Source organism: Felis catus, chromosome D1, assembly GCF_018350175.1.
Source record: "Felis catus isolate Fca126 chromosome D1, F.catus_Fca126_mat1.0, whole genome shotgun sequence".
NCBI lineage: Eukaryota > Metazoa > Chordata > Mammalia > Carnivora > Felidae > Felis > Felis catus.
The window spans coordinates 70,328,664-70,348,122 of NC_058377.1; the positions used below are offsets into that span (position 1 = coordinate 70,328,664).

Sequence of the window (19,459 nt, forward strand, 5' to 3'; positions counted from 1 at the left end):
ACCTAACCTAACTGCAGTTTCAACCCCCAAAGAATATAACTTTTAGCCAGTCAGTCAGGAATTTTCTGGTCAGTACCAATATGGTAATCAGTCCCATGGGTGCTTTTTATCCCCCAAAGGAAGATAAAGTATTTCATCTACTAAAACCTTTTCTCCCCAAATGAAGGTGACCTCACCTGAAATAATTCTTTTTTTTTTCTTTTTCTGTTTATGACTTCCTTATCCTTCCCTTGAAAATATTTTTCTTTCTGTAGCTTTTTGGAGCTCCCCTCTACTTGGAAGATGGGATACGGCCCATTTCGTGAATCAATTAGTAAAGCCAGATCTCTACATTTTACTCAGTTGAATTTTTGTTATTTAACACTGAGAGCCCTTCAAGTGTATAAAATGCTTACTACAGAGTGTCTGGCACAGTAAGCACTCACTAGATGTTAGTCGTTACACAAGCTGATGACAAGGTCAAGGCCTGCGGGCTAACACTGGTAGGTACCAAGATGAGCAAGAGAAAGCCCCTGCTTTGTAAGGGTTAATTAACTCTCCGGTTGGGTAGAAAAGGCATAAATACATGATAAGTTAAATAGCAACATGAGGTTTAAAGTTGACAGAAGAAAGGAAGATTTGGCCGAGGTGTTTTTCATACTGGTTTATTTCATTAATGCTCAACAAGATCCCTCACAGAGTAGATATTGACCCAAAGGTATAGGATAGGAAATTCAGACATAAGCTGTAAATCATCTACTACACACCGAAGAGGTAGATCCAGGATCAAACCTGACTAGAAAGGTCTTTCTATTACACCATGTCTTTGTCATGCTGATTTCATGCTATAAAGCAAAGTAATGAACTAGTTGGGGTTAGAACTGAGAAGGTTTAAATCTCAGTCCTTATGTATGTTTGTATGTATGTGTGTATGTATGTATGTATGTATACGTGTGTCTGCTGTTCTATTTATCATTCTTTCCATTTGTCTTTCCTTCCTTCTATCCATCCATTCATTCATCCATCCAGTTTTGTAACCCAACATGGCCATAAAATAAGATTTTTATTTTTTTTATTTAAAAAAAAAATTTTTTTTTCAACGTTTATTTATTTTTGGGACAGAGAGAGACAGAGCATGAACGGGGGAGGGGCAGAGAGAGAGGGAGACACAGAATCGGAAACAGGCTCCAGGCTCTGAGCCATCAGCCCAGAGCCTGACGCGGGGCTCGAACTCACGGACCGCGAGATCGTGACCTGGCTGAAGTCGGACGCTTAACCGACTGTGCCACCCAGGCGCCCCGTTAAAATAAGATTTTTAGAATAATCAAATATTTTGGCTAATAGGCCAAACTTTGGGGTAAATTTTAATTAATTATTCATTTTCCTACATAAAGTTTAAAAAATTATCATTAAACTTCACTCGCAGTAAATCACAGAGGAATAGGATAGCTGAGGATATGCTTTAATGATGCTAATGGTATCAGAGTGTTTAATGCAGATTAACTGCCACTCCTAAACAGGAATACAAATAGAGGAAAACAAAATTAACATGATGAAATACATTCAGAGACTATTTATTCCGTTAATTGTTAAAATTTAGGCAACAGTCAGATTGCAAGAGACTTGCAGCTGCGGCTCCAAAATAGCTGGTCCTCCCCTCAGCTGCTGCTAATTAATGCGATTTTCCTAATAACAGTTTTCTGATAGCAGGGAGACAGTAGTAAGTCAAAACAACTTCATTTTTATGCTGATGAGCCCTGACAACAACAACAACCAAAAGAGCACAACAGGATCCAAATGGAGATGTTGCTCACTGCAGCCTTCCGTGCAGTATTTCTCCTGCACAGCTGACCTTCAGTGCTAGAAACTTCTCACACAGATACATGAGTGTCTGGGACAGCGTGGCAGATCACATCATCACATCAGCTATGGTTGTACTGGGTCACCATGGGATTCTGCCATGGGCTCCAGAAAAGAGCAGGAAAGTGCTCTAAACAATTATCCATGGCCTATGTCGTTGACCCGTCTTCTCTTAATTTGTCTGACATTTTTTTGTTTTTTCCTCAAAAGATAATCCAAGGAGGAGGCCAGTTTGTACCATTCAATATGCAAAAGTCCTACCAGACAGAGTTAGCAGGAAAACAGCTCTGAAGTTGCTAGCATCCCTCATGTCCAAACCATCTCTGGTTGTCTTTGGTTCATGTATGGATCCCCAATCAGTTGCAGTTAATTGATTTCCCAAAACATGTGACACAAATGATAACAATTTATTAACCAAAGAACTAGTGTGGCCTTCTTAAGGAGGGTACCAGACACATGGAAAGCCAGGATTTATTAGCTTTGTCTACTAACAATTCAGTACGATATCTTCCAAAACTGGGCCAGTGACATTAGACCTCTGGCCATGAGGGACTGCTGGTCATCTCCAGGGCAACTTGAATGGATAAGAATCCAGTCAGCAGGAAGCTGAATTATAGATCTTCAGGACCAGCTATGTCAATCCAAAGAAATATGATGCATGTCAACGCATTTGGATGCAGTGGGGTTAAATACAGTGCAAAGCATCATTACTGGAAGATCATTACCGAACATCCTTCTAGGATAAGGATTCTGCTAGTTCATTTTCTTGAACTGTATCTTCTGATATTTACATCAGAAATATCATCAACATGGAGCCATCCAGAAAAATAGGGAAATGTACATCACAACCTGATGGCACAAACTTATCCACTTGCAAACACAAAACAAAGCACTGACCATCAGGACACAGACCCTGGAACAAGTTTGATCTTTGGGTTTACCACACTGTGAGGGTCCAGCTTTAGGGGCGTCCTCTGGAGATGAGGGCCATCTTGTTTTACTCCTGTTCCCTGATAGAGATGAGGAAATTGAAGCCTTCCTCTCCCTCTCTTCCTCTCTGTCTCCACTGTGACTTCTGTCCCTACTTTGTGGAGGTTCTAAGCATTTCTCAGGGACATATGCTCTCAAGCTAAACTTCCTCATCTCTCTGAGATACATAATGTATAAATGTGGTTACAGTTCCACCTTTAGGATAGATATTTTTATTGATTTTGGGGGTTTTAATTGATTCTTTGCCTACTTGAGGAAAAAAAGATTTGCAGTACCTTGTTTAACATGGGTAAGAGGCTCCCTCTTAAGTCCCCCATCTCAAGAGTTAGTGAAAAATTTTTTAAATTTACCGTGTATTTTTAAAAAAAGAATTTGTCACTTGCATTCTTCTGTGCATTAAAATGAGGTCCCATCATTTCTCTTCCACATTATTTTTCAGAAAAATAGAGCTCTTGGCTGGCTTTCTTCCTTCCTTCTCTCCGCCTTGCCTTGCCTTGCCTTGCCTTGCCTTGCCTTCCTTCACTTATCTCTGAAAGCATTTTCAATGAGTAAGGGTAGAAAACAGGACAAATCATGCCCAGATTTTGTGGTCTATGTGTGGTCTCATGTTGCTCTAGAGCCCTATGGGGGTCCAGTGTGACTATGTCATACTTCTGATGAGCTCATATGACATAAGAATGAGGTCAGATGCTATGAGAGTGCTGCACAGTGTTGGAAAGGAGAAACATGGGACAAATCTGGAGTGAGTCAAAAATGTAAGGCCTCTGGGTGTCTTTTTTTGAAAAGTCGACTCAAAGGATGAACAGAGTGGAAGGCACAGTGCAATCAGCAATGGTCTGTTCCATAAAGAAAGCTCTGTCCCTGGTTTAACTTCCTCCTGGCAGACATACCATCATCCTGCTGATTCCCAACATTGTGAAGGGATTTTGAATTCAACCCGAATGGTTCCTTTGGAGAACAATGGTTGCCATCAGCCAAACTGCCTGGCTTGAACAAAGCAAAGCCGACTTAACTGGCCTTTGTGCAGTGGGAAACATTTCGTGACTCAGACCAGTCACTGTTTGCCGTTCACCCAGCGCTCTGGGTGGCACTGCTAATACAAAGGACTTTATACGTCTTGCCAGATCATGGACATATGGTAGACACTCAACACTACATGTTGAATATAAAAGAGTTGACTTATGGGTAAAGTCAGTATATGAAAACAAATCACATCACCACACCTTCAGTGTTTTTTGCATGAAAGACACCGAGCTCAGTGCTAGAGGGACCCACAGGGTACAGCAAGGTCCCTTCCCTGAGAAAGCTCAGAATTCAGTCAGAGGCACAAAACATAAACACACAATAACTTAAATGGTAATACAAGGCGTTCAAGTTTAGGCAAACATTGAGTGTCCAGTGCCCAAATGCCAAATGAACGAGGAAGATCAATGGTATTCTAGAAACCCAGAGGAGGTTGCTTCTGACAGTCCTGGTCAATGAGACTCTGAGGTGACAGTGAGATGGTGACAGATGAGGGGGGGTGTGATTAGACAGAGAGGGGGTGGGAGTGCATTCTTGGCCTATCAACTAGCATGGGCAGACGCCAGGAGGAGTCGTGTGACACACATTCTGTACCCAGTGAAAAGGCAGGGTTGAGTTCAAGCAGCTAAGAAGAGTCAGGGAGAGAGTAGGGGTGGCGGGGCATGGGGTGGCTCAGACGTCAAAGGCAGCTTGCGTCCTGGTGTTCAGGACTGTGGACATTTAGCCAAGAGTTTGGACTGTGATCTATAAATGAAAGAGGCGCCTTTGTTTAGAGAGGACCTGCTATGTGCCAGACCCTGTGCTGGGGTGGAGCGGGGCAGGGCGGAGGTGGGAGATGAGATCATTAGAACCATGGTGCCATGGCTGCCTAATAGTCTGTGAAAGGAGGTGATGATGTGCTGGAGGTGACAGTTAATTCCCTGGCAGAACGTAGGTAAGTTGGGTGGGTTGACAAGGAGAGGAGACCTGTTAGGTTACTGCAGCAATTGTACAGGGAGTCACTCATTTAATTGTCCATGTGTGTCCTTCCTTCCTCGGGCGGAGAGGGAGGTAGGACTCAGGTGGGTACTAACAGGCATGAAAATCATGACTCCGAAATTTAGAGCAGTGCTTCGTGTAGAATCTCTCCCCCAGAAACAAGGCAGGTACTTACAATCTTGCATACAGTTTTTTCAGGGATTTAGGAATCTTCTGAAACCCACTCATGGACGATGAATCCCTAGCTAGGAAGCATAACCACCCTCCCCACAGTCCCTAGCCCAGCCTAGAGGAAGGAGAATCTCCCAACCCACAGGTCTGGTGCTACACACGCAGCTCGCATTTCCACAGCAGAAAATCCGGTGTGACAAGGGAGGCCCTCTGAGGAACGCAAAGGATGGCAGGCTGCCTGTGCGTGAGGCCCTTGCTCTGTCACCTGCATTGTCTCCTTACATTTGAGAGGACAGTGCTGCCAGTCCTGGCTTACAGGAATCCACAGAAAGGGGAGGCGGCTGAGGCCATGGCAGAGAAGGACCAACTCTAGGAGGCAATGACTTGTGTCAGCCGGCCGAGCGGGAGTCTGTGATGCGGCAGCATAGCTCCTCTAGCTTAGAGGCTGGGATGGCTATGGGATTACGTCCGTGCCCTGTGCCGAGTGGCAAGGACTGCAGGGAACACCAGAGAACCCCAGGAGCGGTGCTGCCCTTCTGTTTCTTGTTTTCCAGCCGCGACAGGTTCTATTTTGGATCAGAGCATAGTCTGGAGAGAGAGCAGTTGAAGCCTTGGGTGCTTGGAATAAAAATTTAACCTTCATCTTTAGAGAGAGAAAAAAAAAAAAAGAAAGCAAAGAGCATATATCTTAGTTGGAGATTTTATTAAATGGAATGACATTTCGTATGTGCCGTTTTCACATATCTGCTATCATTCATTTCAGACCTAATAGTGGTTCTGAAGCTTTTCAAGGTCAGGGACCTCTTTGAGAAGCAGAAGAAAACTGTGAACTCTTCACCAGAAATATGCACTTGTGCACATCACACAAAATTTCATCATCCTGAAACCTGTCTGTAGACCCCCAGATTAAAAACCCCAAGTTCAAAAAGCCTTGGTAAGATCCTCTGCTAGTTTCCAGGCACGTACTGATGAGTAAGGCATGGTCCCAGGGCTAGAGGGGCTCACAGTCCTCTGAAGGTTTATAGATGTGAAGAAGTTGGAGGGCAAAGTCAGCTAGGCACTGACCATTAGCTTGACCATATGAGACATTATCCAGCAGAATCATGGGCTCAACAGTATTATAGAAACATGACCCCAACTGTCAGTTGTCCCTTGACTGGTAACACCCCAAGAACTGATAATCATGTTGTGAACAATATGCTAAGGCTGATTGCAAAAAAAAAAAAAAAAAAAAAAAAGGAATTTTCAGGAACGTGAAACCCCATGTCACTGTATTCTTAAGATAAAAAGATTTTTAGCCTAAAGACATATTGTGAGATAGTATCTCCACCCCAGGCTCAATAATTAGATGTATATCTCTTTGCACGGTTAAGAAATGCCATAAGTTAAGCCAGAGGGAGGATTCCACAAAGGGTCAAAATATGCTGGAAAAAAAAATGTCCAGTTTAAAACAATTCTAGGAAATAAGAAATGATCCTGTTCACTACTCAGAATGGCCTACCTGTCAGAGCCCCCACAACTGGGAATACACCCTGCAGCCTATTTATTTTGTCTGTGTGAGTTTATTGAAGATTTTTCCAACAGATGACAAATTTCCAGCCAGTGATCTAGCACATTCCCCTAAGGGTTTCCACTGTTTCCTCAGCCCCAGCTTACAGGCATGTACAGGCCTCCTCCGGAGGAAGAAGAAAGAACATTTCACTCTCCTGTGTTTTCCTATCAAATTCCCACCCACCCTGCTTCCTTTACAGCCACGTCTGTCTCCAGCCTGGGTCATACTTGCCGGCCTGCCTGCTCTCTTTCTAGACAATGTGAACAGGTGCCTGGCCCCGGCATCCCAGGAGGGTCCCAGCAAAGAGCAGAATGTTCTCCCACCCACCAAATCCAGAATGTCTTTCTCAAAGAGTCTTCGGATCAAAACAGCCCTGTCCCCGCTCCCCCCAGAGTCCTCCAGTGGCTCCCCAGTGCCATCTCCTGGCCAGGTACGTAGGGTCGGCAGAACCTGCTGTGACTCACCTTTTGAGCGACCCTCTGTGGTGTCCATACCACTTCCCATCAGTCAGGCATGCTTTTGAGAGCAGCGTTCGCTAGGAAGCTTGACTGATGATAACGTCAACAGATGGAGCGATTTTTTTTTTTTTTTAAATAACAAGAAGGCCAGAGGTAGGTGACTACTGGTATTGTTTCAATAGCTAAACAATGTCGGGACCAGTGTCTCTGATTTTTCCTGGCCTTTTCCTCATGGTCACAAAACGGCTGCTTTATTTAACACATTGTGTTTGTAATCAAGGCTGAAAAAAGAGGGACAGGGGCACCTGGATGGCTCAGTCCGTTAAGCATCTGACTAGATTTCGGCACAGGTCATGATCTCAGGGTTTGTGGGTTCTAGCCCCACATCCGGCTCCATGCTGACTGTGAAGACCCTGCTTGGGATTCTCTCTCTCTCTCTCTCTCTCTCTCTCTCTCTCTCTCTCTCTCTCTCAATAAATAAATAAATAAACAAACAAACAAACAAACAAACAAACTTAAAATAAAAAGAGGGACAGTCCAGGGTAAGTCATTAATTTTTTTCATCTGGAAAGCACAACTTTCTCAAATAGTCTCCCCTCTATCGTGTAAACCTCTGCTTCTAAAAATGAGGTCACATGTGGGTCACATGCACCAATTCCCCAGCTGCAAGGAAGGCTGGGAAAGTGGGAACAAGACAGTCATGATTGGCTTTCCTGGTATGACCCCCCCCAAAAAAAATCTGGGTTATGAAATCATGGGGGATGGAAGACATGGGTATTGAGTAGATTCTAGTACTTGTTATGCAGTATTCTGACTCATCAGACGATGTGTCTCTCTCCCTCTCTCATCAGGCTGGTAACTGTTTCGTATCACACTAGGCCTTATTCATCTTTGTATCTCCAACTCCTCACACAGCTTTGTGGTACCTACTCTGATAAACAAAACGCCAGTGAATGAATGTCTGTCTGGTTTTAAGGCCTCTTGTATCTAAATTAGCTCTTTTGAAACATAATCCACTTTTATCTTTTCACATCTCTCTTATGAAAATCAATTCCTCATTGTTAATTTCCCCCTGGATTTGGGGAAGGTAAAATTTGCAGTACTAGGGTAATAGTATCGACAAGACATATGATAAAGATTAGGTCTGAAATTGGACAGTACTAAGAGAAAAATGGAATCGTGATAAGCTTGTTATCCCCAGGGTCATGGGGTCATTCGGAGAAGAAATAAACTGAGTGTTTAAAAATAGTTTTCTCCAGTTTTTGTTAAAATCGAAACTGTGGCTTTGGAGACATAACTTTGTTCGACGATGTGAATCAAGAGCTTGAGAAATCCAAGGATCATGATACGAGGTTGGGAATGGATCGTAGTCGTGTTAAGACCTGAACTGACCTCTCAGCCGGATTCTGATCATGGCGTCAGCTGCGTGTGCACATGCAGCCGTGTGGAGCTGACACCCCGGGTTAGGTATAGAAGGACCACGGATGATGGACCTGCCAAGGATTCTTTCTTGGTGTGCGTTTTAACTGCTGCAAAGTGCCCGTCCCTGGGTACAGGCTCAGCTTCTGTGCTATCTTTCCAAGGAATTATTCTGATGGGCCTCATTCCTAAGCAATAATTCCTCCAACTCCACCTCTGCTCCCACCTCATCTGAGCCAGAAATGGCCTGCTACCCCAGAGTCCCCATAGCACTTATAGGCGATTCTCCACTTGGGGTTCTAACATACTGTGTTTTCTAAGAGTCATTTGAGAGTGTTCTGTCTTAGAGTGTGGCAGTTTGTCATAGGCACACAATGACATGTTCTGGCCCTTCATTAACCCTACTATGCCATTTTGTTACCAGACTCAAGCCTGGTGGATTGTCCCAATGTCAGCGTCTTCTTTGTAACATTGTACATACTGAGCTCTTACAAAACGTTACCTTTGGGGAAAATTGTACAAGTGTACAATTTCTCTGTATTATTTCTTATAACTGAATGTGGATGTGCAGTTATCTCAATACAAATTCCAAAAATTACCAAAAAAAAATTCCTCCTTGCCCCGTCTGTCTTTCGTTTCAGTCATTGGCACCAATGTCCCTCCCTCTAGTCCCTGGGGTTTGTATATGGGGTGTCACAAACTCCCTCTGTCGGTTTTCTCGTCTGTAACACAGGGATAATACTAGCGCCTACGTCATGGGGTTGTTGGGAGGATTGGGTGAGTTAATACTTGTGGAGGAGTTGGGTGTTTAATTGTTACATAAACAAAAAGTAAATAAAATATCTTGTACTCAGCCTCCTCTTTCTGCCCCAGATCCAGTAAGTTAGCCAGTAAGTTACCCAATTTTCCTACAACGTGTCTCTTAGATTGTCTATTTCCACTGCCCAGATCTTAATTCAGACCTGCAGCGCCGCCATCATTGCCTCCTGTTGGAGCTTTGCCAAGGAGAAGTTAGTCACTGCTCTTCAGCTTCCCATGGCTCCTCCATCATCCCGCTCAACACTGATTTCCTGTTTCCTTTTTTTGTCTCTCTCTCCTCCCACTGGACTAGGATCTCTTTACTGGAAGGCACTGTCTCTTATTCTCTTTGAATTTTCAGCTCCTAGCAAAGTGTCTGACACAAAATAAGTCCTCAGTAAATGTTTTATGAGTGATTGATAATTAAGCAGGAATAATCTCATGGCAACTACTAGCATTGCTTGGTTGCAGTAATGGTAGATGACTACAAGTCTCTGAGTCTGCAGTTTTATGACCCCAAACACAGATTGTGACTTTACGGTTGGGCGGCATTGGAGTTCTCTTGTGCGTTGTAGCTAGAGCCCTCCAGATAAGCTTTCACTTTTCTTCTCCCATGGGCACGTTAGGATGGGCTGCCAGGATGCCTGTTAAGTCTTGGACACAGCGCCATGTCCTGACATCCACCTAAAGCCATATAAAAAATTGGAAAGAGTCTGGATCATGGAATGCATCCCGCCTCTGTAAGCATTTGCTGATTAACATGAGACCATGGTCAGGTTAGTAGTTGGCATTCTTGTGAAGTAAAATAAGGCAGATAGCCTCAGCTCCTGAGGGTGTTACCATCACTATGACTCTAATATTTTATTTCTGGGTGCTCCCGGAGAGTTGTCGTTTCTTTGGTAGAAGGAAGTGGTGTTACTCGTTATACACTGGATCACTTCTATGAAAAGACATCCCTGCCATCATAGACAAAGTTTTTAGGCACCCCAAGAAATGTTCAGTAAGAGGGATTTTCCTAGAATTGGGAGAAGAGTGGGCAAAATTAGTCTGGAGACCACAAACCCGAGTTTCATTTTGGCCATTCATTATCTCTGCCTGAAGCAGCTGACCAAGCTAGCACCCTCACCCCTCCCTCCACAAGCCAACAAGACAGACCCAATGTTAATCATAATCATGGCTCCTGTTTATTAAGTACTTTTATGCGCCAGGCACCTTGTTAGGAGATGGTGATTTAACAACAGGAAACATAATGGCTACCACATTGTGAATATTTACTTCATGTAATACGCATGTATTAAGGACCTTACGTGAATTATCTCTATAAGGCAGCCATCTGGCCACTGATGATCCATGTGAATTTTTAAGTCATTTCCTGGCCTGATTTCTCCCAAGTCCTTCAGTTTCTGGTGTCTCCCTGTCTCTTTTTGGTGAGAGCAGGGAGCATACTCACAATTTAGCAAACTCTAACTTTATCCCAATAGGAAAATTCCCCAAGGAGAAAGAAAAGCAAATGAATAAAACCTGCAGACAGAAAAGGGTCAAGCATCCAAGAGATCCAGGATGGTTCCACCACTTGAGGTTTAAAAGAAAACTTTTGAAATGATTAGTAACTTGTTTAGAACCTCAATATTCCAAAGTTTGAGAAGCTAACATGCTGAGAAATTTCATTTAGATTTCCTTAACACACTCTCTCATGATAAGAGAGCATTCAGTGTATCAGTGTATAAATGCTATGCAACGGGACTGCCAAATTGTAACACAGGATGGGAGAAATTTGTCATTTTGAAATGCTAAGGGAATTCTTACTAACAGCTTTCTCATCTTGTAAAGCTATTATTTTTCTGAATCATAATATGATTTATAAATCTCAGCTGAGTTTTATACTTTTGATGGGAACAGACTCAAAATGAAATGCATTTTCTCAGAATATAAATTCTCTCAGGAGTTGACCAAATGAGGAATAAAAAGAAACATCTTCTGCAACCAAGCGTACCGGATCCTGGTCTCTGTTGGTATACCTATAGGTGAATATTGGTTTTCTCCAGAATTCTGGGCTCAGCCTGCCTCTCCTCACTCTGCACACTTTCCCTGGGTGACATCTGCCGCTTCAAAAGCTTCACCTCTTACTTCTGCCCCAGTGACTCACATGCCCCTACTCCCCACCCCTCACATCTCTCCTGAGTCACAGGTCCCTATGTCTAATTACCCACTAGACAGACCACCATCATGCCCTACAGATCACTCAATCTCAAATTCTCTTCTTTTCCCCAAACTCCGTTCCTTCTTGAATTCCAGTACAGCAACAATACTAACATCAATGGAAGTAAGATACAGTTCCTGCTCTCAAGAAGCTTATAAACTAGCACAGGAGATAGAAAAGTAAATAGGCAGTTACAGTATAAGTTAATAATAAGTGCTGTGGTAGGAGAAACTCAAGAGGCTATGGCTCTCATAGAAGAGCACCCAACCAAGCAGCCAGTCAAGAAACCAATCTTAGTAGGGTATGAGTTCTGGGTAACTGAATGTGTGTGTGTGTGTGTGTGTGTGTGTGTGTGTGTGTGTGTGTGTGTGCTGTGCTCACATGTGTCTTGAGGAGTCCCATAGACAGAGGCCCAGGGGCATGAGATTTTGAAGACAAATATAGGATATGGCTTGGACAGAGTGCTCAGGAGGGATTAGATAAAGATGAGGCCAGATCAGAATAAGCCTTGTATCCCACATTTGATCTGCACAGAGTTTGAAATCCAAAGGGCAGGATACAGAGGTTTGGCCACGTATAGGCATGGAAATGTATGCTCAGTCTTCATGGAGAACTTCAGCTGATCATGACCCAGGCTCCAGGGAGGCCATCAAAGTCTCAGTTCTTCATGGTATGTTCCATGAGATGCTAAAATGGATGAAACAGGCCTCATTTCATAATACATTTCAACTCACACGCCAAGTGTACTTTTTATATGTAATTATCTTTAATCCCTTACAACCATGCTGGGTATAGCACAGGCCATGAGCTTTGGAGGTAGACAGGGGAAACTTCAAGACTGTGGACATGTTCCTTAACCCCCTCTTCACTCAGCCATCCTCACCTGTGAAGGAGAAAATGGCTACAAATTCTCAACTGAATTGTTCTAAAAATAAGAGCATTTTGATACGTTTGCTAAACTTGACCAAAACTGACATGAGGCTATATAAAGTTTTTACTTTCTCTCTTACTATGAATTTTCTTACATTTTGTTTCGGAAAAATTGATGTGTTTGATTATGGGGATGTTAATGGTATATTATCATCTTAACTTTCTAGTAATACCTGAAAAACTCTGAATTCAGAAATGTATCCAACCCAGGGTTTTGAATAAGGAAGGAATTTGAAGAGCTGTAATATATGCAAAACATAAGATGTATAAGGTAATGTACATCAAAGGCCTCCCTAGCACAGTGACTGGCACATAGGAAGGACTCAGAAATTACAACTATTATCAAAAAGAGTGGGTAAGCTGTTGTAGACTTCATAAAACAAGGCATGACGGAAATGAAAACATCTTGTAGGAAATACATATTTTCTCTTCCTGGCCCCCAACACTTTTACAATGATACTTTTGAAAATTTGGGGCGATTTAATTTTTCTAAGCATGATCATAGGCTTTTGCCTATGAGAAGATTCCAAGGATTTGTTACAGATGCTAGCTAGCAAAGGCATATTTGGGGAGATTCTGGGAAAGGAAACAGCATCAGCAAGGGCCCAGTAGAGTAGAAGAGGTGTTCAGGCAAGGGGAATAAACTTCTCAAACTCTGAAACCCAATGACCATGATACAAAATGGCAACAAACAAAGCCAGAGGGGTGTTTGGGGGAAATTTTGTGAAAAGCCTTGAATACAATGGCAATTTTGTATTTTATTCTATAGATCAAGGGTTTTCGAACCACTTTAGCAAGAGAATTTTATTGAAGTAAATTTTAATTTGCTTGGGAACTCTACACTGCAACCACATACCAACTCATTTTTACTCTATGGCCCAAGTGCTCTTTTTAAAAGAGCACATCTGATTATCTCATTCCTCTTATCAAAGACACTTATCAAAGACATCTCATCAAGCTTGGTGTAAAATGCCATCCCCCTGCAGACACGGGGTGATGTGGCCCTGTGCACCTCCCCGGCTCATCTCACACTACCTCCCTGACCTACCACTGGTCATGAGCCATGACCCTCCCACCTCAAGGATCTTTAAAGGATGTCCTCTCCTTTATTTCTTCCTCCCACTTGCCCTATTGACCTCCTACTCTTTCCAATCTAAGCCTTCTTTTCTGCAGAGAATCTTTCCTGGCTTGGTGGGGATCCCCTGTATTACACTCTCCCACACCCTGGAGACTTCTCCATTCAGCACTCAATTGCGGTCATGTTAAATGCGTAGCTGCAGATTTAGCTGTCTCGTGCTTTCTCTCCACTCTGCTGTCAACTTTGAGAATGGGAAGCTGCCCCACCTGTCTTGTTCATGACCGTGTCCCTGGCCAGTGTCTGGCTACCATGCAGGCCTCCAACGACTATCTGTTGAAAATATACCAATAAATACAACAGGAAGACAAATGGGGGAGGAGGCTGCTTTGGTAGGAAAGAGGATGAAGCCTTCAGCTGAAGCAAGAATGCCAGGCCTGGGCTACTTCCCTTGCCCTTTACAATGTTCTCTGAGGTACTTCCTGGTGGAAAGTACACTCTAAAGTGGTAGATAGTGGGATGCTCTAACAAAAGACTTTGTTATTTGGCTTTGGGATGAGTATTCTCAAGAGAGTTTTCTTGGCCTGAGGAAACTTGCTGCTTGATGGTCAACAGAATGGATAAATGATCAAAGTAGCTTTGCGGAGACGGGAAGCAGATTTCATTCATTTATTTCAACATCTTGTCTCTCTTGGGTAAGGAAAGGCTATAAAAGACATATGTAGGCTGCTCTGAATTTTATTCTTTTGTGCAAGACCGGGTGTAGAGTAGATGTTTCTTTGGAAAGTAATCTTGGCCTAGGCCCATGCCGTCGAGAAAACCGCCTCCCTACTCTGCAGAGCCATGCATACAGGGGCCCATGCCTGGCTCTGCGATCACGTGACATAGGCAGATCATGTGACTGTATCACTCCCTCAGTGTGCCTTGCTGTAGTGGAGCTGATGATCCCTTTCTCTGTTAAGTAGGGCAAATCAAAGTAAAAAAATTACGTTTTGATTGAGTAGCGTTTCTGAAGAAAATCAGTACAAAGGGCCAAGACCCACTGGCACTGTTTCATCGTTAAGTATCGTAGACTTCACGTTACAGGGACGCTGCGTTTCAGGATTCGACGTCTGCACGGCCAGCTGAAAATATACAGCAGAGTGGGTTAAAGGAGAAGTAGTATGTCTATGCAGTCCTAGGTTAAGGAGAAAATACGTACTGGCCACAAGTAATTTTTCAACCTCCAGATATTCTTTCCAAATTCTAAGATCCTGTGTTTGACATGTTTAAGAGAGAAATGTAACAGCTGAAATTGTCTTTGTTCAGAATGTAGGAGACAGTGTCGTCTAGACTTTCAGGAAAGATAGAGAATGACATTTTCGGAACACATCAAAATATATTTTTAAATTCTTTTTTTTCCCCTTCAGGAAAGGGATTTGACATGCTTTTCTGATTTGAATTTGGTTGATCTATAAATGGCTTCCATCATTTGATACAAAACTAGAATAAAATGAGCCATTGAGAAAAGTTACTGAAAATGCCATTAGTTCTTTTAATATTAGCACCACCACTGACAACACAATAACTAACATTTATGGAGTGGCTTCTAAGTATGTTCTGTGCTCCTGACATGCATTTTTGGGATTTCATTCTCAGAGCAACCCCACGAGGTATGCATTATTATTAATGACAATTTTTCAATGGAGACACTGAGGCACAGAGAGTTGGGGAGACTCACCCAAAGCCACACAGCCATAGGTGGCCGGGCAAGGATCTGACATGCCTCAAACCTGCTCTCCTCACCATTGTGCTGTTCTTCCAACAGGGCCAGCATTGTGCAGAAACGCATCATTTATTTTCAAGATGAGGGCTCTCTGACCAAGAAACTCTGTGAACAAGGTAAGAACTGCAAGTGGAGGAGGGCCAGGTAAACGCAAGGTGGCTCATTCAGTGCAACCGTCCAGGGGCAGGAATTAGCTGATTGTGCTTTCTGAGTTTCTCCAGGTTCAGCTTCCTCACGTAGCGCTAATTTTTAATCTGGCTGTGTTCTGTGGATAATTGGATCTGCCTTAAGTTCTAATTACTCAGCTTGATTCCCCGGGTAGGAGATAATGTACCTTATATTGGTGTCGTCTTCTTATTTTTGTGAAACAGTGATTATTCTAAAGAGGTTTCTTGGAATAATTCACAGGATTTAATTAAGAAATGCACAATTGTGTACCTTTAAGATGCCTGTAATGATTCTCTGGAATAATCTCTAGAAGAACTTGTGTGGCACCTGGGCAGTATGGGGGGGGGTGGATTTTCTCCAAGAAAGACAAGCAGGAGATGGGGTTGCCAAGGGAGCATTGACCTTATGATTCTACCACAGTCAAGGATATGGTCCATTGATTTGAAAGCTTATTGATGCCCTCTCCTTGGGTTGAAGGCATTCTAACAAAGTTCATAGAGATCAAGTAGATGGTGAGGTCAGAGGAGAGGCCTGGATTCCTATCCAGCCTGGGTTTGAATCCTGCCTCTGCCCTTCCTAGTTATCTGACTTAATATATGTGTATAAGCACAGCGTCTTTGGCACATAGTAAGTGCTATATATATATAAGTGTTAGCTATTATTATCTGTATCCGATGCTTGTTTATTAATCTGTCATAAAAAATTAAGACCTTAAATATCTGAATGTGTTTAGAAGTCATTAGAGAACTAAATAAAAATAGAAAATGTTCTACGATTATACAGCTTGACTGTCTCATTTCTATTCATTTTTGCAGAATTTTTATTTGCATCTAGAGCAATGGGCATTTTACGAAGAAATAATTTTCTCAAATTCTGGCAAATCATAAGCTACTAAGAAAAAGAAAGGTTGATAAAGGTATTCTGGGAAAATAATAATAATAATAGCTAATATTTTTCAAGTGCTTGCTATATGCCGGGCACTATTCTCAGCACTTCACATGCCTTGCTCATGTGATCTGCACAAATATATCATCCCCATTTTATAGATGAGAAGCCTGAGACACAAAAAGTTTTAAAAGCTCACTTAGAATCATACAGCTAGTGGTCAAGGGCAGAGTTTGGACCTTAGAGCCAGTGCTCTTAACCACTGCCTTTCCATTGAAGGGACCGTGTCTCAATTCATTATTGCCTTTGGTAGATCAAAGTGTACCAAAGCATAGCTCCCTATGGATGAGCTAGAGCAGAAACTAGGTCCTATGTGGAAGATGGTTCAGAAAGCATGAAAAAAAGCAAAGGGATAGAATTGGATGTTTTGCAGTGGAGACATACCTGTCATAGGGGCCAGAGAACTGGAACCCAAGGTCCCTGGTCAGCTTCCAGGTGGACATTTCCACACACGGCTTTGGGGACTTTCCTTTTCATATTTAATTGTCCATAGGGTTACTCAGCCTTTTTCCGAACAGAGGACGCCTTGACTGTCAAGTCCCTTGGTTCATAAAGGACCAATCCCATTCCTGCCCCGTCTCTGTGAGATGACACCAAGGTCCTGTGGGTTAGAGTTAGGGTGTTCTGAATCACACATTTACAAGCCACCTCTTGGTCTACACCCACAGATGGCTAATCACAGCCACTGTGGTATGATTTTGTTAGTTTGACATTCAGAGGACAGACTTATTTCTCAGAATTGAGGGTTCTTAGGAAACACTTCTCTGTCACCCTCGCATACTGACAGCAATCATTAACTACCGTGCACTTGCCAAAGCCTCAGCCCTGATGTTGTGTGAAGCCATACAAATATGCTAAGTTCTGCAGTTACAGTGTCAATCCAATGGTGTGCAAGTCTCTATTGGTTATCACTTCCGAAGCAGAAATCCTATCGAAATGACGAAACGTGCATATGTATAAAGAAACCGTTTTCCATCAGCAACTTGGTGGACAAAAAATAAAGGTCCCGCAGACCCTGGGCTGAAGGATCATTACATGCAGTTGTGGACAATCCCCCCCCCCCCCCGACCCCACCTGAGGCAGCAGACCTATGAGGAAATCCAACAATTAGCAAAGCAGATCACATTAAGAAAGTCTTTAATTTATAAGCAGAGAGCAAAGGGATTTCTCTTAACTGTGTATGCCTACTTAATTATCTCCAGCTCTTTCATTAAGGTCTTTACATTCTTTCTTGCTTGGTAAGTCAAATCAAATCCATCAAGGAAGGGGGGGAAAGAAACTAGTGTCTGTTATTTTTTCTCAGTTGAAGCTGTTCATCCATGGGGGGAAAATTAACAACAGCGAAGATAAAAGGCACTGGCAATCATTATTTTTTAAAAGAAACATAAAACATTAAGTTACTTACAATTAGGAACAGAGAAACATAAAATATTCAAAAAGGTGACCTATAATAACCACATGCATGCACATGCTCACTTTAATACCATGTCACAAACGATGGAGAGAGACAGGGAGGGAACTCACAGAAGGGAGGAAACTGGGAGAAAAGGGATAAGGAGAAAAGACAGACTAAGGGAAGAGCTAAAAAGGAGGCTGATGGATGGAGGGTAGAAATGGGAGAGGGGGCAGCTCAGGAGGTCAACATGGCAGGAAGTCATCGATATTGGGTGAGGCTGGCTGTGGTTAGCAGAAGAGGGGTGAGTTGACGCTTGTTCTCACTGCCCTTTGAAAACCCGGTTCATTTTCAATTGGCTTTTCCTCATAGGAAACAGTATGTCTGTTTTTAGTTTCAAACTTAGAAATTTATTTTTTTTAATTGTTTAATGTTTATTTTTGAGAGGCAGAGAGAGAGAAAGACAGAGACAGAGACAGAGACAGAGACAGAGCGTGAGCAGGGGAGAGGCAGAGAGAGAGGAGACACAGAATCCAAAGCAGGCTCCAGGCTTCAAGCTGTCAGCACAGAGCCCAACGGGGGCTCGAACCCATGAGCTGCAAGATCACAACCTGAACCAAAGTCAGATGCCCAACCAACTGAGCCACCCAGGCACCCCAAACTTTATTTTTTTTTATTTTATTTTTTTTAACGTTTATCCATCCTTGAGATAGAGAGAGACAGAGCATGAATGGGGGAGGGTCAGAGAGAGGGAGACACAGAATCCGAAACAGGCTCCAGGCTCCAAGCTGTCAGCACAGAGCCCGACGCGGGGCTCGAACTCACAGACCGCGAGATCATGACCTGAGCCGAAGTCGGCCGCCCAACCGACTGAGCCACCCAGGCGCCCCCAAACTTTATTTTTTTAAATGGAAGCTAATTTTCCTTTGGAACTCCAAGAGATTTATTATGAGTGTATTCCCCTGAACTCTTGGATATATCTTTAAGTTTACTATACAGTCTATATCTGAAAGCCCTTTTGATCAGGTAAAGCTACCCTTTGGCCTTATTTTGGTCTTTTGAGAGATTGCTCCCTCATTTAATAGTGCCTGGTAGCTACAATTATAACCCCAGCATCTATCTCTTAGCTTGGAATCCCTTTTTCAAAACTAAATTTAGTTTTTTTACAACATAGTTGGTCATAATAATGGAAATGTAAAAAGAAAAAGTCTTTAGGAGTTACTAATTTATGCTACCTTTCTGGAAATGTATGCAATAAAAATTGTCCCTTAACTATCAAACTGGCTCACCTAGGAATCGTACCTAGGTTTCATGTGCATTAAGCAATGGAGAGTCTGCTCCTAAGCACAGACAATGCACTGCCCTCTTCCAAACAAAAATAGCCAAACAGTGATTTCTATTTTGGGTGGTTTCAGACCTCTTCTTTGCTGCTGTTTAGAAATCCTGAAGCTATAAAGGCAGGTCATTTTTTAAATGCACGCTTCTTTACTTGAAAAAGCATAAAGAGAAACACACACACACACACACACACACACACACACACACACACACACACTCATTGATAACTTACGCAGACATGTCCAGCAGAAGGTCCTTCCGGGAGTGATACAGTACAAAGATTAAGAGCATGGGCTCTGGACTCCAAAAGACCTGAGCTCCGGTTCTGCCTGAAACACCTCCTATCCCTGTGACCTTGGGCTGGTTACCTAACAGTTTACTGATCTGCAAAAGGGTGTTAACTAGAGTACTTACCTC

The 19,459-nt window shown here is 42.9% G+C and overlaps 1 protein-coding gene across 6 annotated transcripts in view; it reads left to right on the forward strand.

Moving 5' to 3' along the window:
* Positions 1–19,459, forward strand: part of SPON1 (spondin 1) — a 261,400-nt gene that overhangs the window by 93,258 nt on the left and 148,683 nt on the right. For all 6 annotated transcript variants that reach the window (XM_023239596.2, XM_045038988.1, XM_045038989.1 and 3 more), the window contains exon 4: positions 15,241–15,314. In XM_023239596.2, coding sequence (XP_023095364.1) covers positions 15,241–15,314 — 74 coding nt within the window. The remainder of the gene's footprint in view (positions 1–15,240; positions 15,315–19,459) is intronic.